At 36.3% G+C, this 23,663-nt stretch overlaps 1 protein-coding gene across 4 annotated transcripts in view; it reads right to left on the reverse strand.

The window, feature by feature from the left end:
• The window catches only part of UHRF2 (ubiquitin like with PHD and ring finger domains 2), a 98,308-nt gene that overhangs the window by 58,179 nt on the left and 16,466 nt on the right, over positions 1 to 23,663 (reverse strand). For all 4 annotated transcript variants that reach the window (XM_055790515.1, XM_055790514.1, XM_055790517.1 and 1 more), the window contains exons 2-4: positions 23,181 to 23,423; positions 18,673 to 18,935; positions 2,547 to 2,765 (exon numbers count right to left, since the gene is read on the reverse strand). In XM_055790515.1, the coding sequence (XP_055646490.1) occupies positions 2,547 to 2,765; positions 18,673 to 18,935; positions 23,181 to 23,423 (725 nt within the window). The remainder of the gene's footprint in view (positions 1 to 2,546; positions 2,766 to 18,672; positions 18,936 to 23,180; positions 23,424 to 23,663) is intronic.

Below are 23,663 nucleotides of genomic sequence, written 5' to 3' on the forward strand. Positions count from 1 at the left end.
GTGCCAAAGGCTTCACAAATCTTTGTCAAAAGCAACCAAGATCAATAAACCAAACATTCAGCTATTGGGTACAAAACTGTTTTATACAAAGCCTCTTTGACATAACACCAGAAAGGGGAAATAGTCCAAGCCATGAACGTATCTGAAGCAAACCTGAGAACTCTGCCTCCCTTTACTGCCTGCTAAGGTTGTTCTTAAGTAGTACACAAATAATTAGTCATTAATATACAATCAATCAATCAATCACTAACATATACTCATAAAGCACTAAAAATACATTTCACCTTTATTTAAAACAATTAACTAATGCTATCATTATGGTAAGAATTAATGACAACATATCAATAATATAGAATATTCATATATTAATTACATTATTTTAGTCTAAAGTAATATAACATAATCATATTATGACTCTAATTTATATTAAAATATTTTGTAATATGTCTATTACATTAGTATATTAATATATATAATATATATAATAATATATATTAATAAACATTGAAACACTATTTTCTTCTTTTACTGCTAATTCAGAGGAATAACTTAGGTAGCACAGGTGATACAGAATTACTCCTTGGTAAGTATCAGAAACAGCAGGGCTCAGATAACCACTTTCTGAAGACTAGTTGATTATGCATATACAATCTATCAACAAGTAAATGAAGCTTGAATGCTTAATCAGGAAGAAAATTCACTGAAATAAGATTTCATTTGAAAAATGGATTTAAAGTCACCACCCTAGAACAAGATATTTGTCGAATGCCTTTTTCCCCCCAACTGCTTTCAGAGGATAGTACATGCCAATACTACGGGGAACCCCATGGTACTTGTCACAGCAGCCACGGTACTTAAGGTTACCAAACTCAGATTTGAAGCGTAACTACCAGCTTATTTAGATAAAAAAAGACTATCCTATAGAGTTCCAATCATCATGAACAAACTTTTTTATTAGCCAACAGGTGTTTGCTTTTGCTAACATATTTTGATTATCACATTTTAATAAATGTGAAGAACTCTGAAAGAATCCATGCAGACAACAGTTTTAGATAATGTTGCCAATGGACATCTGAACTTCATGTAAAGTGGTATCTGGACAGTTCTGTTTGTAGAAGGTCATGAATACTACTTCTGATTCACCAAATGCCATACAAATACTACATTACAATGAAAATCTTCATGTCTCTACATTGGTCTCCATTTCTTAATCTTTCTTCCCTTCGAAGTTAATAATTCAAACTAGGTATTCAATTTCTCCTTGCTTTACATTTAAAGGTTTCCTTTTTTTCTGCTTTACCTACAGAGCAAGTCCATACGGCTGCTCTACCACTTGCATGGTTTACTAAGTCAGCGTCTTTCCTATTTCCCAGTACTAGGTACGATTTTATTTTTTTTTAACACAAAATACTGAATTGCACTTGATCGTAAGTCTTATGTGTGCCTTTTCCAATTAATCATGTCCTACACTGTAAGTCTTCCTACAGGTACAACAACTCTCCTTTCTCATGAAAAAACCTACACTATGATGCAACTAGTCCAATTCATTTTAAGGAATATACTCCCAGAATCATGACACTACTCATTGAGCAAATGTCATACATGCCAAGATTAAAAGAATAATTTCTTAGGTAAAAAAAAATCACTTCAGTTCCAGTGTAATTTTAAAATCAGTTTCACTCCATGTAAGTACCCATACATCCCCATCTTCTGCAACGGTGGAGGTGGCAGGTTGGATCCATTTGCTTTAACCCCTTCCGTAACAGAAAAGAGTAGCATTAAAGGAATGAGGAAAGCTAATGAGTAGGAAGGTTACAATGAATTCCTCAAGTAGACTGCCAATGAAGATTGGTCATCTTGTTTGTCCCTAAGAAGACAATCGCACAACTTACTGACAGTAATACCCATATGGATTTCTCCAGAAAACACTGCTCCTAAAGAACTGTAAGTTTTTAATGACAAAGGCAAACAAAGCAAAGATACCCAGGCAAGTTCAGCCACATGAAAACTTGCAATTCCTACATCCTACAGTTCTACATTCTACTTATCAGAAGCTGTAATACCCACATAAATACTTTGTTATTTAAAAATTCAATTAGCTGGTTCAGAAACTTACTCAAATTGTCAGAGATGACTAATACTCAGTGAGACCTACGGGTTCCCAATTAGCTCAAAAATTACTGAAAACAGATTTTTCAGCTTTCAATAGAATTGAACATATAACATATATAAAAATATAAATGTATAAATATCTAACATAAAGGAACATAAATAAAACACACTGATCAATTTGAACCACAAATACATGAAACCTTATTGTTGCCTCCAGCAATCTCAGGAAATGTAAAAACTCTGACTCACAGCTAAGTCTGCACACCGTCAAAACCATGCACTGTAATTCCATGACTCAGACAGCTGTGGAATTGAAGTATGACATTAATTTTAATCTAGTGATGACTAGTAGGGAAAAAAAAAAAACCCAAAAAAAAAACCCAAACATATTTTATATATGTACAGATTTTACGAGTTGGTCAAGCAAATCTTACCCCAGCAGAATTTTAGCATGAACCTCTTTGTTAGTCCTTGAGATTTCTCTCAAAGAGGTAATTTCTGCATCAAACCAAAATCCTCTTTCTTCTGGAGTCTCAACATTGTAGTTAACCATCACCACATCACCCACTTTTAGTTCACTCCACTTCAGAATGGTTCTTGCTCTGGGTCGAAGATTAGTGGTGTCCATTTCTACTATGCCATTCTCTGGGTACCTTGAAAAGTAAAACCAACAACAGTAATGATTACAACTCCTGTAACAGTAAGAACTAAGTCACAGACAACATTTTTCAAAAGTCTAAATTTTAAGTGTGCTTTGGGCATGTAAGAAACATAGTATAAAATTCTGAACTAACACGCTTTTGAAAGTTTAGTTTTCAACTAAACACAGACCAGGAATTTGACAAAGCTCACGTGGAAAAAACAGCCTCCTTGAGTTTTCTTAAAAAAAAATAATTAAAAATTTAACCAAATCTGTAAGCAGTGGATGACCTTTTGATTGGAATGCAATCAAATTCAAGGTTTTGGCACACACATGGCCCCAGTTTGCTCACATTAAAGTTAATATTGCAGTTAAAGTGGCAATGAAAAAGTAATGAAGATTAAAGCTAGGTTTTTCAACGCAGCATATTTCTAACTTAGCTTTGCTTTCATGCATTTGTTTCATTTCCACTAACTTCAATAACAACACATTTAGGACAAGTTCTTGTTAAAAATTTGACCCTACAAACAAAGCATATCAAATTCATGTGGTGAATATAGTCCAAGCCAACATTCCATGCACCATGTTTTAAAAAATAGTCTAACTACAAAATGTAGCAAGAAGGAAAACTAACACTCTCAATATGATATGTGAGCTAACAAACTGAAAATGTTTCTCCCTTGAAATTACAAAACCAAAAAATCTAAAGAGATAAATGTAGGAATCTTTTCTTCACAACACACTTCTCTGGGCAAGATGTAGTAAGAAATGCAGTATCAAAAGAAATTAATGGTTCACTAAATTAAGAAAATTTTATTTATTTTCACTGAAATTTGGTGACTTTTTTTACACAGTACTTTATATAATACTACCTACAAATTGCTAGGGTTTACAAGATTGCCTTCTTCCTCCTGTATTGATGTGTGCCACCACAGCACACATGCAAAAATCAAAGAGTAATGAAAAATTTCTGAAGAGCTCCAATTCCTTTCCAAGTTGATAAAGACTCATTTAGTAGAAGTTAGATAGTGATATTGACAGCACTACAACTAAAATCCCAATGCAAGAAAAAAAATCTTTTAGGATTTGAGATGTTAACAGTTTAAAACCACAGCTTTCTTAAATCCTCTGTATAAGGCAATTATTCAAATGATAGTAGAGCCTGTGTAGTTTGCACATGTGCTGGAAAAACAGCACAGTGTGAACATGATGAAAACATTGCCTGCAGAAAAAAACTGGCCTGTTGCAAAACACAAAATGCTGAATTAAAACTGTGAGGTTACTTTCTGGTACTATGTGGACTCAAATAAAGATTCTTCCATCATTTAACTAGTACTAGATGAGATCACAGTACAAATTTAACAGAGAAAGTGAAAATAACTCTACTGCCTACAAGCAAGTGCTATTGAAAGTATTCACACTTCCTTCCTAACAAACACTGCCAATGACTTCCATCATGCAGTTATTTGCTCTTGCAAATAACTTGCTTATCTGGCGAAGTTATCTTGCTCTTCAGCAAGAGCACTCATGCTTTACAGTTATATCTTTATCAAACAGCACTATTAAATCATAATGGCAAAATACTACTCTTACTAATAAAAGTATGTCTGTCACTTTGCAGCATGCCCTCATCATAGTGAACAAGATCATTGGGGAAATCACACATTGTAACTTACTACATTACTACATAAATACTAAAACTACTGTCATGAACAGCATGAGGCTCTGATATGACTACAGCCTGAAACCAGGGCTATAGCCTGAAAGTCCTGAACAGCTGACTGAAAGCCCACTGATGTAATTGGAGACATTTTAAACAAGTTACGTTTGCTTTCTTTTGTACCTTTTAGTAAATCTAACACAACGGTTTGCTATTACAGATACAGGGGGGGGAAGCGGGGGGGGGGGGGGGGGGCGCGGTGTCAGCAGCAGCAGCTGAACCTGGCATTCTATCTCCAGGCATTTCTTTTGACCTCTACCATGCAGGTATCTAAACTTTGTCTTAAATCTGTGGGAAAAATTACCTTAAAATTACCTTTTTTGTTGTTTGTTTAAAGAAACATGAAGCACAATAGTTTAAAAGTGGCTGTACCTTTAAATAAACAAATGGCCCAGTAAAAAAGCCCATATCCTTATCTACTTACACATGTTAAATCCAAAGACTTTGTTTTCCCCAACATTTTTGGATCCTAATTATAAAGCCCTAATGACAGGAATTGTATCATACAAAAGCAAGTGCTTGAGATCAAGCCATTATCAAAATGACAGTCTCATATGATTCAACTTTCCACAGTTCCTAAATTTTTTTACTTGGTTTTGTTTCCAATTTGAGTGTGTACTGCAAAGGTAAGATTTGTAGTTTTACTTTTATATCATGCACCTTTCCTATGAGAACTATTACACAATTCTACTATAATAATTATGAACATTGTAACTGTAATATCCACAAAAAACATATGGGAGATTAATCTACAGGTAATAAGACAAAGCAAAAGACAGCTACACAGATAATGTCTACTTTATTGAGTGCCTGAATAATGACGTTGTGTTATAGTACAACAGACTACTGAAATCGTAAAGACAGCTATGTTTGAGCTACTTGTCACTTCCAATCTTCTTACAATAAACCCTTCCTAAAGTTTGGAGATGGCAGCAAGTAGCACACAGTAAATGAAGACCCAGTTTACCTGAACTCCAAAATTAAAATAGGGCTTAAACATCAAGAAACTAAAGACAACAAATAAAAAATAGACATCATTTATGTATACAGTGAAATAATCAAGTGAGAAGTACACATGAGATCAGTGGGATTGCAAAAATAACCAATATACATTTAAAAAGTTCCAGTGTCACTATAAAAATGAAATAAAAAAATATTTCCAAAATCTTACATTTGTAGAAACTTAACTTTGCTCTGAAAAATCTATTCTCTTCTAAAAATAAAATGCCTTCAGGTTCTCTTTTTCCTGGGAGACCTTTGGGCAAATGCAGTTTTTACTTAACAACTACAAAATATTTTTTTCCCCGAGTTCAGATATATGTGATCTTTCCCATCCCTATACAATTCAGAACAGAATCTTTCCTACTGTACTGCTGAGGAACTTTTAAGATTGTCACCGTTAATGACTCCACCTCTGTTCTTGAAAGTATCCGATGAAAAAACCCAAAGAAGATTGCTTATCAGCATGACTAGAACAAGATCACTTACCAAAAGACACTCCCTAAGTCCCCTTTTACAAACAGAAAGAGACTAACTGCTTTCCAAAGAAAGAAGAAAGCAGACTCTTCACTGAGTGAATTTTTCCTCACATTGACTAGTCAGAAACTTAAGCTCATAAACTTTGGGGAAAAAAAAAAAAGATAGCTTACAAACAGGTGAGACTTCCCATGTCAGAACTCACCCTTCTTTTGCATCAGGTTTGAGCCATTGAATGTTTTGCTGCTGTGCCTTCACACATAGAAATATGCTTTTATGGGTATCAGTGAATGGTAGCCAATATTTAACTATTCACATTTGTCCATAACTGACACCTCAGGCAGAACAGCAGAAACAGCTTTTGACTTGGGCTCAAAATCACAGAACCATGCTATATATGTTGAGCACAGTACCAGCATTCCTTGTTGCACAAAGTAACAAGTAAACAGTACTCCCACAGTGAACTTTTGCCCTCAAATGTATCTAATGCCACAATTTACCCGAGGATGGAAAAAACACATTCAGGTTAGAAAACGCTGCCACCTCCCTCCATGTTTGTCTTCCCGAAGTTTAAAAAAATCCCACATTAACTTAAAATCTTTTAAATATGCAAGAGTAATATTTAAATACAGTATCACAAAATGGGAATAAGTGGACTTAGGTAGATAAACCAAATTATAAAGAGAACAAATAGCATCTTTTAACAAGCTTCAAAAATGAAGTGAAAAACCCATTCTGGCAAGCTATAATAAAGGACTACTGTTAGACGTGAATGTTTACTGAAAGTGTTTTCTTATTTATTGAGTAACTTCTAAAATTCTAAGATGACCCTCAAGAGAAAACAGAAACATTTTCACAGCAGTGTTCTAATTAGACTAGCAAAAGTCTGGTACAGTTGAAATGGAAGATTATATGGCAATTCAACCTTAAAACAATTGTAGACATTTTCTTGATTTTCCATAATTTTCGTTACACCTGGCACCTAATATTGAAAAAAGCAAACATCGCAACAGTAAGCATAATCATAACAGTTTAATGAACACCGCCCATAAGACGTCTCATGTTCATCATTAAGCTGTATTTCTCTGTAATTTAATTTTTCCCAGTAATATTTCTAACTGTAAGGGATTTCTTAAGATTTCCTATCTGCGCTGACAGTCTCCACAGCAAAGGATTATCCATGAAGTAAAAATTCCAGTCTCTCTTGGCTATGGCCAGTACCTGCTCATTCCTAAAATGCTCAAATACTAAACATTAGCTCAATGTCAGAATATACACAAGTCTGCTCAATTTACTGAGAAGCTGCAACATACCCTTTAACACTTTTCCCAGCTGTTACCAGAACAACTGGAACTGGAAAGATAAAAGTCTGGAAACAAAAAACAAGACTTCCCCATCCCCTCTCCATACTAGTATGGTAGGGAAAGTTAGTGCAGATTTGCAATTTCTTAAGTTACTACTTTCCAATATAAACAGAATGAAAGTGTAATTTATATTCCCAAGCAACAAACTAAGAAAAGAGTAGTTCAACATACAGCCAGAAATGAAGGAATAGAAGGGCAGAAATAAAATAAGTAAGAAAACAGAATGTGCTCATAGAATAGGCAAATTTGATTAAGATGGTCAACCTGAATAAAACTGCATTCATACCACCACCACCTCTGGACAATTTGCTACCAGAGGAAATAATGAGCATAATTTTGCTGTAGTGTTTTGAAGAAGAGAACAACACTATACTGGAAAAGCATCTAAGCCACAATTATGGAGGGAAGGGGTAGGAAATCACCAGGATAAAGCTGTGGTTTTGCACTTCCAAAAGACAACCAGCAGGCCTGATAATTTGTTATTAAAAAAAAAAAAAAAAAAAAAAAAAGGTAATATATTTCTAATAGTAGACTGGAAGAAATAACAAATATCAATAAATATAAAAAACAGTCACTTGGAATATGAACAAGTTCTTGAAAACCTTACCTAACAACTAACAATTACAGAATTAAGCAGCTTAAACACTGAGAAACTGTACTAATAGCCTGAAGAGAACATCTTACTTTCCTAATGATTTTAGTTCTGAGTATTAAGCAAAAATAACTTCTAGACTTACACCATTGCACTGTGTGGACATGGATATTCTGAAAGAAGGCAAAGTGGAAACAGAGTATCAAAAGAGAACTTCAGAAGCTGTAAAAAATACATATAAGGTTGAATTCTTAATACAAAACTGTTGTATAATGCGTCTAAATACTGTTAATGTAATGAGAACCAGGTTTACTTTACCAGTTAGCACACAGGATGACAAGTCACAATTACTGAAAGACTTTTTTGAAAAACCTTTCCTCAGGTGTTCAAATCTGTGACTGTGCAAGGAGAATACTTACAGCTAAAGACAAGAAGTAAAAAGAGTTTAATCACATTTTTTTCAGCCAAGTATCAGTTTTATAGAGAAAAAAAGTTTAGCTGTTGACATTTCAGTTGTTCTCTCAAACAACTACTAGGACAGCAAAGTTTCCCTCTCTTCATTTCCTATGCTTTCTAAAGAAGCACAAGAAACACCTTAACTTTCTCCTCAAACTATTTCCTTTTCAATTTGTGGAAAGTGTCTACATCCTTAGAAATCTGAGCCTTACAGTTAATGCCAGTTGTCTAAACCCTGAAGACTAATACATGCAAACACCCTGAGATTATGCAGCCAGGAAACACACTGCAAATGGGACAAGGAATCTTAGAAGGAATCAAATTCTTGAAATTAAGACCAGTGCTGTGCCAGCTACTCCCACAAAATACTTTAAAATTTTGAACTAATATGCCTAGCCAGCCATATCGTAGTAGCACTCTTTTTTCTAATAAGGACATAAAGAATGAGGACTTGTACATGACCTAGCAGGTCTCCTGTTGTTCTAGCATTGTCTAATTATCTGTACAAAAAGTTTTGAATGAGTAAACAAACTAATCACTGATATCAGAAACTAAAAAACAAAATTAGAGGTACTACAAGCAGTCACTGCGATCAATTACAAAAAGTTTGTTACTGACAGAAGGCCAGAGAAAACGTGTTTCCCCTTAGGAAACATTTGTCCTCAGAGAAGATTCTGCTAGGCAAATAACACGGTTCTCATTCCTCTTTGTCTTCTAAAATTCTAAAGTGGCCAACATGAACTGAAGATCACAGGTGCCATATAATGAAGCTATGGTCTGTAGCACCCAACATTTCTTCATATTTCTAACCATTAACTCAGTATGCTTCAAAGAAATCACCCCCCAGTCTCCCCACTTCAACTGTTAATAGTGACAGCAATTTGACAGTGTACACCTTCCTGATAAGCATTTTTTCTTTATACACATAAAGCACAGGAAATAAAGTCAAGTGCTTCAGTTAAACATGTTTAGAAGGGATATTTGAGAAATATATTGTGTGCAAGGGAATGCATTTTGGCATTTCTTCACAGAAGACAAAATCGAACTGTTGGCATTACATACTTTTACTAATGCTGCTCAAAGCAGCTGCCTCTCAAAGAAGTAGTGATTGTTTCCCTTGTTCTGCCCCCATTGTGCAGCCACTGAGCAATTTCATTTGATTGGATCAGTAACACAAAAAAATATTAATATTCATTTAGTGAACACTACTTTTTAGATAAATTAGGAAGCAAGAACACTTCACTGTACAGCCACACAACCATCAAATTCAATGCAACTTTGATGTACGTAGTCAGGAAATAAGGTAAGATGAAGCAGCAGTGGCCACCCCATCTGACCGTGGCCCACAGTGTCTTTTGGTCTCCAAAATCAACTTATCATGAAAAGTGCTCCCTGTGTGAATTCTCAGATACATTCTATTAAATCCCAGCCTACTACCTTTATTTGAACATTCCACATTAAAAATATTCTGAAAAACATACCTGTTAAGCAAGTCTAACCTTCAAACCATTCCTTAAGAAAGGAATAGCAAGTTTAAGACTATTATCCTCTTGACGATCTCTTCAGCTAAGGAGACACTTTCAAGGAAAAAAGAGATTATTTTTCTTGAGCAGGCAGTATTATAACTTTTATTCTCATTTCTTCAAAATATTCTGTACTCTCCAGCTATCTATCTGTGTCTTGCATGTTACTTAGCACACAGGATAACTAAAATTTTTGACTTCTATGACAACACAGCGAAATCTTAATTTTCTTAATATATGTGTGTATGTATATATACACATACATACATACACACACATGCACATTTTTAAAGAAAATGCAGAACCGTATATAAATAAATGATTTTTCAAAAGTCACTGACAGTCTGGACTACAAATAACAAACGAAACTCACCTGAAATAGGCAAGACTCTTTTGGTAAGGATAATGGTTACAGCAGGACAGAGCATTTTAGAATGCCAGGCTATCACAGTCTTCCAAACAAAATGCCTTATAATTTTTTCTAATTTTGTCTCCTGTCTTTATAAAAACAGAACACCAGCAATACCTTTAGCCTCCATTGGGAACTGTTTCTCCTCACACCACTTTCAAGATGAACTTCTCTTACTGTCTGCAACCCTGATTACTCCTGAATAAACAGAATAGATGTGTAAGAAAAGGGTTTAAATGAAAAAAATAATCTTCTTGACAATAAGAACTCCTCTTGTACTTAAAAGACCTTTTTCTCCTGGCACTTAAGACTTTTCAAAGCTCCTACAACACGAAATAATATAGGAATAAATGTTTTCCATTTGAGCAGGATGAGATCTGGGGAACATACAAACATTTAAAAAGAAAACCAAGAAGAAAACCCAGAAGTATTTCAAGTAGGATCCCTCCCAACTTTTCTCCTCCTAACCTTTTTTCTTGCTCTGTTCCCCATCTGTTCAAATAGTTTGTTGCCCAAGCTCCTATTCTTGTATCTCTTTCAGCTAGCATGAGGCACCTATGCCTGTAACATGACTCAAACAGCTTAGAAGCACAAGCAAATAAGCTTCAAATGGTAAAAAAAGACAGCCAACCTTACAAATGGTTCTCAGGAAGACACGGAAACAAAAATGAAAACACAGAGGAGTACTGAGTTGACAGATCAATGCATTATAGTAGTGTTTAACAGCAAACCTTCCATGTCGGAATGCAAGTCACCACTGACAGACTGATACAACAGGATCAATACACTTTACACTTAGGAACACAGGAGTCTAACAGGCACCCCAGACCCCTGAGATCAGTGCCCTTTTAGTACAAATTACCACATACACTAAACTTTTCCTGTACTCCATTTATGACCTGAGGGTCTAAGATTACTGTGGGATTTTCCACAATAATTTTTATTTTTATGACACTTCACACAGCTTATGGAAAGCTAACTGGCTAATGAGGGACATACTGACCGAGGCTTGCAACTACAGTAATGGCATACATACTGTATATACATATATATACACACATAAATATGCACACAAACACGTATGTATGTACATACTGTACATACATACAGTAAAGGCATATGTACATGCCTTTACCTTCAAAGCAGGCTGTCATCTCTTTGGGGTAAGGAATGTATTTTTGTTAAATGGTCTGTGAAGTTGAGCACAACAGTAAGTGAATTTATTCTTGAGGACTACAGGTCCTAATTATAATAGCTCTTTGTTTAGATGCAACAGCATCAGCAACTGAAAAGACAGAAGCAGTAAGAACAGACATCTTTAACTAGATACTGAGGAAAATTAACACTGTTCTTAATTCTTCACACTGAAATGGACTACTCACCAGTAATTTTATTTCTCAGAAATTACTCAAATTTACTCTGTAAACAAAACTGCCTCTGTAACAGGCACAGATACGCGCATGTTCTTCTCTACCCATTCCTCCTGCCCTGTATTTTTGGTACAGGAACTGCGCACAAATGCGTCACTAGCAGCAACTACGTAACTGAGTTCTCTACAAGAAACAAGGGTCAGCATAGCCTGAGTGCAAATACAGTGTCACTTTAGGAAAGCCACATTGATGATTATGCATGCTTTGCCCAGCTATGGGCGAAGTTCACCCATTCAAAGCTGTTTTGTCTGCAGAAAACAGCTGTTGGTTCTGCTTTAAAACCTCAACAACATACAGGCTCCAGGATAGATAAATGATGCACATGGAAATGATACCTCAAAGGAACTAGTTGCTCTTAAGTACCCTCCTAACTAACTACACAACAGTCTATAGGCAAAGTCAGTAGCCCCCACACCCACAGTTTAGACTGAGTGGGCTTCTGATTTCTTCACTACGCAGTAATTACTGTAGGATCACATCCAAGGACAGCAGTTTGTAAACACATATAATAGGCAGTACTAATATTCTACAGATATCCAGAATGGCAACATTCTTTAGTAATGTCAGTTAGAAGTACACTGCAACTTAAGATCTGCCTTAGCAGTCTTGCAACAGATTTTCAAATTCCCAGCATCCAATAAGACCATCTCTTAAGACCACTGTATCCTTTGATCTTCCAGTTAGCAGCACAAAGAGACACGGGGACTATTTGAAGTAATTTGTCCCAAGCACGCTGAATCATGCTTGTTCTATCCAACTTACTAAAAGTTATGCAGTTTAATAAGAGTAAAGGAAAGCCAGTTTTCTAACAAAACTCAGGAGGTTGAATCTCAGTTTCAGTCAAAACCTAGACTATGTCCCAAAAGAAATCTTGCAATATTGATTAAAAACAAACAAACAAACTAACAAAACAAAACCCACCAAACTAACACTGAGACTCACACGCAGGCTGTCATTCTTCCTTTAAAAGTGAGAGAAATCATGGAAGTCAACTTGCTGAAGAAGAGAAGTAGCAAGCTGATTGCCACAGGCTCTAAAGGTTAACATCAACTATCAGTTTTCTACTCCATTGAAGATGAGGCTCTTCAGCATTGTCTGCATCTGAGACTGCAGTATTGTCACCAAACCCAGAAGAAACCCTAACCTTAGTAAAGTGCAAAGAGAGAAGCCTAGGAAATCCACTGAAAGATGGTGTACTGATATGGAAGCAAGGACTAACATCATAATGCTCAAGATCCATCAGGCAAACAGAAGTATCAACCGAAGAGCTTCTCTTTGAAGAGGAACACTACTGGACAAGAACCCTAGTGTACTTGGAAACTTACGCCCATCAGGTTAAAGTCTTCCTGTTCACCGAAGTCTGTTTTAGTAAAATGCAACATAAAGAACTGGGGGGAAAAATATCTGTTCTTAATGAATCTACTGTTAGAAATACTCTAACTTCTGCCCTGCAGATCCAGGAACTTGTTAAAGCTTTTAGAAAACCTCACTAATAGTAACGGCCATTGGGTACCTAAATTGCCAGAATTAGGCTAGGCATGTAACTCACCTATACAGTGCATCCTACCTCATACTGCTTCTCAGAAAGGTTTTTTTCCGCATCGAAGACAAAACATCCATGTAAAATTTTATGGATCATAAAAACATCCAACACACAACTTATACAGGACAGACACAGACTTAACTATAATCTCTTGAGGTGAGAAACAAAGAAACCTCAGACTATTTCCAGATCTGCAAGAGTTCAGAGAGCCTTACTCCTCAGCTCATATTAAGCATGAAGTAAATAGATAATCCCTCTTGCTAAAGTATCTGGTTCCCTAGAATAAATAACCACAGTGTACTATGTGACACATTATGCAGATATTACCTAAAGGTTTAAACTAAACTTCTCTGTTGATTGATAAAAAAACGAGGGCTATCATCAGCCAAACACAGCAGCCCTGAAAAAAAAAGTTATCTACACTTTAGCCATACTGAATCTATACTTGCATATAGGTAAGCACACTGACATTTCTCAGGCTGCAGAAATATACAGCCATCCTGTGAGAGCTTTCTAATATGGAAGGCCTTCATTACAAATGACTCTTAACAGGAAAAGGAAAAGACAGCGTGTTTATAAATCAGTAATTCTCTCCACTGATACTTCAGGGAAGAGCTAACACTCAGTGACAGAACTGTCTCCCTGGAACAGTAGCCTATATCCAGTGCTGCACAAGCAACAAATATGAAATAAAACTGAAGAAAAGGGCAAATTTTCTTATGACACAGCAATGTCCTTATGGTGCCACATTAAGCTGCTGAAGTGTCCCACTCCTGACTTAGAAGCGATTCTTAAACAAGCTGTGGTGGAGAGACTACCTACAGTTATCTCAGTTAACTTCAGGATCTAAGCATGTATTGGATTCCTCTTGAGTCCTTTCAAATAAGGATGCGGCTTCATTCTGTTCAAGACAGGTTCACATCTTCTGTATTAAAAGACAGTTACTAGGAGCAGACAAAAGCAATGTATGATAGCAGCGTATGAAACTTCACAGCACACCCTTGACTTCAAAATCTTTAATGGTTCTTTGTGATACTAACAAATACAAAGATGAAATGGAAATACAGTGAACAAAGTGCCAGAAGAGGAGGAAGACAATACTGTTAGAAGTAGAAACATACCTGTAAACAATGCTGCCTTCAGAAACTGAATGCAGAAGAAGGACTATCAGGCAAACGCTACGTAGCCACAACTGGATTCCAGGAGACTTGGTACTTACTGACACTCAGCATTGATAAAGCTGATCTTTGGTCTCTTTCTCACTGATGAAGATAGGGTTCTTAAGCATCACAAGCCTTTTACACCTTTGAGCCTATCAAGAGCTGTGACTCCAGTTTAATCTGGAACTGAGAAGTTCTCTTCCTCTGAATGGCACTAGGTTGTCTACAAACAGAATGATCTCTCTGCAGAAACGTGGGCCTTACAACTACTGCAGCAATTTAGTTAAAAGCTAGGCATACAGCCTTGGGGGGGGTGGGCTGTAAAGGGAGAGGGAAACCACAACACCAACTAACTCAACTAACCCTGTTGCCTATAAAAACAAGTAGCATCTCCTATCTGCAGCAGTCACAGCTGGTTGAGAGCTCTGTTTAGCCCTAAGACAGTTACCTCTTTGAAACTAGTATAAGCTCTTGCCCAGAAAGGTTAATTTCTATTAATCATACTGCTTGCTAGAAGAGCTCTGCCACGCTTTTCCCCTTCACATTCACTGTAACTACACTATTTAAACAAGAAGTGGAAAGAAGAGAGGACCAAATGAAAACTCAGCCCCCCAGAGGAAGTACACTCCTATGAAAAGACGGATTAGAAAAAAGTGTGTTTTACCAAACCTAAAACTGCAAAACATATATAAGTTTTGCACAGAACTTCTGACATGTAAATCTAGCAGCACCACTGCTAAAACCAGCTTTCTAACTTAAAGGAAGGACAAGTACTGCTTCATCCTTTATGAACAGCTGCTCTTAAGAAGTGACCTCAAAGTTACTTGGCTGAGAAAGAATTAATGATTGATTGGATTCTTAACTTCATGGGACTATCAAATGTTTCCAACTAGAAAAGCAAGGCCAGAAGACCATCAGACTTCTTGATGCTGTTCCACCTGCTTTCAAAGAATCAGGTGTGGATCATACAAGCAAGCCAATACAGATCCAGACTCCTCAATGCACAGTTGCAGGACTATGTAGAACCCCTGGCTGCGGCAACATTATCCCTCATTGAATCTGGCGGAGGGAGGATAAACACACCATAATTTCTGGACACATTTTGAACAAAAATTCTTAATAAGTTCTTCATGCTCTTTGACAGATTTTCTTCCACCCCAAAAAAACTTCTAAGTAGAGAGAAGTGTGGTCCAGTATAAATAGGCAATTAAGCTGAAGGTGAACTTTCCTGACAAGCACAGCCTAAGGGAAAATTACTGAGGTGAAGCTTCACTTTTGGATAAAATTCCCAGCTACACAGATCTGAGATAGGTGGTGTCGAACAACAGGTAACTCAGTCCTGAATTTATGAATACAGTGTCAACACCCATGGGACTGCTAAAAAGAACAGTTTCAGGACTTCATTCAAGTCAAAACATGGATCTGTGTATTCTGGAGACACCAAGGTGAGACAGGCCTGCCCTAGAGGACTTCACTGCAAAAACTGGGCCTATGATGATGGAAGACCTAGTCCTGAGATGGGATTTGCACAGATTTCTAGTACCTCCAACATAAACACCACTATTAGCATCACTGGTCCCAGCCATCAAGAGACAGCGGTGGCAGGAAGGATGTTTCTTGAACTTTTGTTTTGGGGTTTTTTTTGGTTTGGTCTTTTGTTTTGGGCTTTGGGGGTTTTGGGGGGTTTTTCTCAGGTGGCGGGGGTTGCAGGGGTGGGGGTTGTCAGACTAAGTCTCCCACAACACATGGTACAGTAAAGTACACTTATTATTCATCACAATGAAGATGTGCATCAGAGTCAAGGGCCTGGAGCAGACCAATTCAATGCACTATAGGTGACCTACTCTCAGCTGTAACCCTCTTTTTGGTGATTTTTTTTGCCAAACTGGAAGGATATAACAGGCAGAGAGGGAGAACCAGTCTGGAAACTGAGCATCGGTGACGATTTGAGAAGTTGTGGGCCTGTATGCACATCTGACACATAGTCCCTCCAATGTATTCAAGTAATTTTGATGGCTTCACAGGCACCAGTCTTATATCATAGACCATTTTTGTTTTGTTTCAGATAACCACACGTGTTTTCATGTCTTGCACAAATATACCTGTTGTAGGCAAAGCACAGCTGAAATTATGTCACCCTAGAAAATAATGACCTCTAGAAAATAAAAGGGAAAACATCTTCTCCAAAACAACACAGCCAGGATGGACTAGAGAATGCCAAGTACACCTGGCAGCAAAATGCAGTGTCTAAACCTAAAGAGGAAAACACCCAGGAACAGATAACTGTGCAGAAGAAGAAAGTACTTCAGTAAAACATGAACCTTGAAGAACAGGAGTGAAGAGATAAACAATTTCTGGAGCAGAGAACTGTATGGCAAAACACACCATGACCTCCCTATTGATCCACATCAAGAATACAGGTAGCAGGATACACATGTGGTCTACAGACACCAAAGGGGTAAACACTCGTATATGAAAACAAAGTGGTATGAGTGCACATATAATGTGTATTCGTACGGTAGCTAGTTAACACTACAAGGAAAAAGTGGCACATTGAAAGACTTTTATCAGTAACATTCATCAAAAACCAAATCACTGATAAATGTACAAGTCTGACTTTTCAGAAAGCCTTCCAATAGTTTTTCTCTCCAAAAGCTCAAACTTCCAATACTTTTGATCAGTTAAAGAATGGTGAGGTCAATGACTACCTTGCAACACTGCGTTTCTAACATTTTGTGGGCTAAGAATACACAACTGCTATACATAATCTTATAGTAAGAGTTAAAAGACTGTCTCCACCTGATGAAAGGCAACAGCTAGATTCTGAACTACACAGAGAGGTCAACCTTCTTTTTTTTCTTTAGCATGAATATGCCAAAGAAAAATCAGACCTGCTGTGAAAAATTTGCTACTTCTGTACTCGTAACTCATGAAAAGCAACAGTATCTACAAAAAAGGGACATAATTTCACTGCAATAGTTACACTTACCGTCTCAGAAATGTTTCCCCATGGCTAACTTAGGTATATCCATACTATTGTAAAATTAGGTAATCTTAAAGTCAGGTCTTTGAAATCATACCAAAATAGACATGTAGTCTGAAGAGAAAATATTTTCATTTTGATCATACTGGTTGGCCAAGTTATTTTCATGTATTTCTTGCAATATTCAATGAAGTGTTTACATTTCTACTTCCACCTCAATAATTCTCTTAACATTTGAAGTACATAACTTATACAGTCGCAGACACAGAATCTGAACTCAGTTAAAAATGCATGAAGTTGTATCTGCTACTAGTAAGAGCAACAAAGAAGTTCTCTATGTAAGGCAGAATCACAGTTACAAATTAAAGTAACAGAAGTTGAGACAGCTGTTCTAAAAACATTATTTTGGAAATCTGTATTTAGTTAATACTGAATATACTTAGCATCTTTCTACCTTAACCTTACATTGCACAAACTACAGTATTTTTCTAATGTCAGTACCAAAAATTAAAAATCCTCAACTCATTCAAAGTTTTATTTGTTTAGAAGCTTTAACTTAAAATGTTTTAACAGGTATTTTAAAATATCTGGACCAATTTCTCAAGCAAACAAAGTGTGTAAAACCTGCTCATAAGTAAGAATTCCCCCCCAAACTCTGCATTTTCTACCCACATACTGCAGGCTCTGGAATTTGATTTTACTACAGAAACAAAAAACACAACCCACCCTTAATACCCTCTCTCCAGTTCAGAATCAATTTCACGCCCTCAGTCACAAAGATCTTTGTAACAAACCTTCTACTGTAAGTGCAGACCTGTAATTTTGTGCACAGTTTTTCTATTTGGAATAAAATTGATCCAAATCAAGTAACAAAATTTGCTCTCATGAGAGTTCTCCTTCACCTCCAATAAGAGGAATTGAATATACACATGGAATAGTTAAAAAAAAATTAAAACAATACTTTACTTAGAAAAACCCACAGTAAAAATTCAGTTAGATAGCTTCCTTTATCTTATGTAAGGATGGATTTTGTTTCATAAAGACAAATTAATTCTTGACAAGTATTTAGGCATGAAAAATACCATTACTCCCAATGTATTAACTATATCCAACTGAAAAGTGTCATAATTTTTTAAATAATTTTTTTCTTGGTTGCAATATTGAACTTGCTTTCTTTGATTCCAAGCTTCTTCAAGAAATTCTTGGTTTATACAAACCAAGCAACAATATGTGATGTCCTCAAAATAGTATCAGGAGCACTTACTCATCGTACTTGATATGATAAATAGCTTCTTCATCAGTGTCCATACAGTCTGAATAAGATGTGGATGGTGTACTGTCCAAATTATTTGCATTTTCTCTAGAATGATCTTGACTTAAGTTTCCATTAGTCCTTTTGTAAGTGTTACCACTCTTTCCTTGAGCTTTACCATTCTTATGTCCCTTTGTTGCTCGGGTAACATTTTCTATATGCGCTTCAAACCAGGCTCCAATGCTGACATCACGAGCATCTACCAATTCATTTATCTAAAAGGAAAAAAATCAATAATTAATTAATGCTTATTTTATATAATCCTAATTAAGAAAAAATAATTAAGGCAACTTAGTATGCTACTACTTAAATCTGTCACCAGTAGAACAATCGGCTCTAGTCACTAGCTGAGCCTGAGCAAGTTCAAGTAACATGCAGTCATGAATGTGTTGCGTTTTCAGGATTTTATTACTCTTCCCTCATTAAAATCTAGTAAGAATACAATCTGTATGTAATTTTAAAAAGCTTTTTTTCCCCCCATCCTCCAATCTGAATCTTTTTTATTACCTTTTCCTCTTCACTAGTTGTTCTTTATGGCTAAAATAAGCATACACAGCATTAAAATACTAGCTTGCAACCAATGGATTTAAAGACTTCCCTGAGCCTCCAATGTGAAATTATAATTTAACCTTCTATGTTTCTGGCCTGCAAGATTTTTTTAACCATTCAAGACTCAAGCAGAGAGAGGGAGGAAATAAGTCTAACAAGGTTGCCACAGTGAGCCAAAATCCTATCACTGTAAGAAACAGAATTATATCCCAGAATTTCTCCCTTCTGTACTCACAATAATACTGGTATTTAGCAACCAAACCACTTTACTATTCTGAATCGTGTTTCATTTTCTCAGCTCTCCAACTAATTAAGCAGATGTTCCCTTAATAATACTAAGAACACTGGGGGAAAAAAAATTTAAAAAACACTTAATCAACAGCACATCAAGTATAAAAAAAATACTACAACAGAACTACTGCACAGCCATACCATAGAAAACACCTATAATAAACAATATGAGATACATATATACATATATGTATGTATATATATAAGTTTTAAGCTACAGCCTTTGCCAAGTACCAACACAGTGGCAGACAGATACTTACACTTACTAACCCCAAAGGCTAGTTTCTACAAACTGAACAATCTTAATTTATTTTCACAGGAGCAAGCCAAAAAACACGCTCAGTAACTTTCAGTATTTACAGTGAAGGAGTCCTTGGGTATCTGAAAGTACAATTGACAGCAGTTTGAGCTAAAAATTTTGTTCCAAGAAAGCAATACATCATATTCTACTCTTTTCATTCACCTTCTTTACAATGACCTCCTAAATGGAAACTTATTTTTTCTCCCATGCAAAACACCAAAGTGTATTTTTTTTTTTTAATTTTTATTCTTAAAACCTACAGTATTCAAAGTACTTTCTTTTCACCAGAATGAAAATTTCAGCCCCATAATAAATCAGAGAAGGCCACCCTTATTTTAAATCTATAAATCTATTTTAAACAGTGGATTCTGGTACACTTCTAGAAGGAAACCTCATGAAGGCATCCCTACACAACCTTACATGTTTGAATTACTTGTAGCTCAAAGTCCTTTTTTACTTCCTCCTCTCAAACACACACCACTAAGGACTACTCCATCTGCTGCTACTTCTTGCAACCAGTTATGGAAGTGCCAGAGAAGCCATGCTGGCCAAGTCAAAAATCGTCTGATCCAGAACAACAAAAAAATAATAAAAAAAAAAAAATCAGTGCAAACTCCCTTAACTGTTTCTCTCCAACGAATCCTTCCATAATATAATGTGCATACTTACCTAACAGACTTCCCACCCTTGCAAAGAGTAAGGGCAAATTATTACCACAGATCACTACACAGATCACAGATCAGACAACTATTTTATGTTAGTGGTGTCCGGTTTAAAAACTGGGTTATTAGTAGCTTTTTGTGGACAGGATTAAACAAATACCGATTTTAATTACAGATTCAGTTTGTGTGTTTTTTCATTACAAGCTAGTTAAGAGCTCTCAGCTAAAATGTTTTCACTACAGCCAGAGATTTTTGGATGAAAAGTTATTAAGACTGTGCAAGAATCAGAAGGGGAAATACACCACAGGCTTCTGAACAAGCCTTCATTTTTCTAACATCATTCCTGCATGCCAACCACTGTTACTGTAACTCCTCTCTTGTCACCTGTCTTCTACTCCTCCATTTGGCACTGGAGATCAGACATGGATACCCGGCTTAGCCAAGATGGTGCCCTTCACACAGGCCGAGTCCACCTTGGGATGGAACCCCCGTTCTTAAACCAGACACCCCTAACAATTGTGTCTTAGTAACAAGGAACAGGAATTGAACATAATTCCATCCACTACTAGTCCTTAAGAGCCCATGTAAATATCAGAGATCAGGTACAACTGAAACATAAAACATGCTAAATCATTGTGATCTACATAATATAGAATGGCCACAGAGGAACTCTGTTCAAATCACGATTTTAACCATCTAACAACAATTACTATTAACTATTTTTTCCAATATCAATTCTTAACACTTTTTTTTTTTCTTTTCTTTCTTTTTTCATTTTCTTGTTTTAAATTACAGATTCCATACTGGCTACCTTGCTACTTTTCCTTTTGGCAGCTGAAGTCAGGAAGGTGGGCACAGAGGCTGAGACTATTCATAATATAGAGGCAAATACCAAACATCTTGTTGTGTCTAGCTCTGGATGCAGGTCCAGTGAGGCACAGGACTTTCCTCAGACAGAAGACATTGTAACAAACTATTCCTTCCCATAAACAGACAATTCCTTACTGTTCAACAAACAAGTAAATGCAAAATAATTAAATACATTCATCTATTCAGCCAGCTAACATAGCTTAGTTTATGGCCTTTTGCACTGACTTTTATTTCAAAAAATTTACTACCTTTGAATTACATTACTGACTAAAAAATTATTCTTGGAAGTTTCTTGATTCTCTAAGTGCAAGTCCCCTCTATGTTCCCACTGTCATCTACAAGAAACAAAAAATTCAATGACTGTACCCTTATTTTTCTATATATATATTAAAAACATATGGTTGACTGAAAAAGTAATCAACTCACAGGTAATGAAGGAGAAAGTGTTAAGTCCCTAGTATTCGAGACTGCAAAAATTCCAGCTGACTCAACAGAATAGGCTTCCTTGAGTATGTTTGCCAGTATCACCGTTCCCTTTTACACTTTCTGTTTTAATCCGAACCAAAACAGCTAAGGAACTACCTGATATAATTTTTAGCATTCTTGAAAATACACATTAATGCTCCTTCTCTTTGATCAACTGATGTTCCGCAGCCTCCCATCTCCTCAGTATTCTCCCTGTCCTCAGTCATACTACCTATCACATTCATTGATTAATTATAAAGCATCAGAACCAAAGAACTGTGGGTTCTCCCACTGTAATAAATGGAGATAGAAGAAGAGAAAAAAAAAGGAAGCACACACATAACTTTATGTCTCCATATTCAGGCTACTGTTTTTTTTACTCTGATGCCTCAGAGAATGAATAAAACTCAACTGCACAGAATGCTACAGGAACAGAGAGTAAGTGACTTACCACTTGTCCTTAATACCTGAAACATTATAGTCTACATGAAGCTAAGACAGCTTCCTATGCGGATGACAGGTCTACAGGTCTACATAACATCATTTCTCTAACTGAAATTAACTTGCATGCATGTGGCAGCCTCAAGCTCCATTTCCTTCTGTAATTCTGCATGTTTTCCAGCAAAATTACTGTTATAGGTATTTCTTACCTAAGACAAAAAACCAAACAGAATGTAAAATGCTACCATTCCCTACACATACACACCCCACTGAATATCCAGTCAGTGAGCAAACTGGAAACTGCCCATTTCCTGTTTAATTTAAACTTCCGGTACCCTGATATAATTCTACATGACAATACAGAAAAACTGAATGAAGTACAAAACTAACAATTAATATGATATATGTCATAAGAAAACTCTAATAAAACAGCAATCATTCCATCACACGCTATTTAAAGGAATTGTTATTTCCATCGTTTACCTAGTCTAGTGCAGCACTGAAACGTTAGTATTAAATAATAGACAAGCCTGAAAAAATAAGTAGGGGAAAAAAATGTATCTTTCCACATTTTTTTATTAGCATCTTCTGTCCACAAGAAGTATTTCTGTTTCACAGGTACTCTAAACTTTCTTTGCTTTGGAGAACAAAACACATCAGAGTTTATGACCTCTCCTGAAACCTGCAACACCCAGTAAGCCTGGTACAGAGACAGCTTTACGTCAGTTCAAATGCCATCAATTTAGTTTATGTCAAATCGGGGAATCATGCCAAATCATAAAAAAAAGCAATGAGGCTACACAGTTTCATATAATAAAACAATAAATAAACCTGCAAGTGAAGCATGAGGCATTTTTACAGCTTTTAAAGTTTGTACATACCTTGTACAATCCAATGCCAGGATCAATGAGAAATGAGCGAGATGATGTAGACGGCTGACTGGGTGATCCACTACTGGTTTTCTTGACTTTGTTCTTGCAGTTGGAAACTGCACAGGAATTGACTTGTCCATCCTGATCTGTCACAGAAGCAGTGGTAGGAGCTTCAGATTCAGATCGTATCAAAAGCTGAACTATGTCATTTAGTCCAACATTGTAGTCAAATAAAGTGTGTCCATCTTCTAGCTGTCAAAAGAAAGGTATACTTGTAAAACTCTACCATGAGGTACCTAAGTAGTTTCCAAAAGTCCCTTTTACCAACAACAGTTGTACAGAGCAGAAGAGGCACGCCATCTATTTCTGGTAAATAAAAACTTATGCCTTGAGTATATGCAAAAGCAAACTCTCATCATTTACCTCCAGCCATGACTTTATCCAATGAAAATCAGTGAAAGGCTTAAAATGAGAAACAGACATCTTTAAAGA

Source organism: Falco peregrinus, chromosome Z, assembly GCF_023634155.1.
Source record: "Falco peregrinus isolate bFalPer1 chromosome Z, bFalPer1.pri, whole genome shotgun sequence".
Classification (NCBI taxonomy): domain Eukaryota; kingdom Metazoa; phylum Chordata; class Aves; order Falconiformes; family Falconidae; genus Falco; species Falco peregrinus.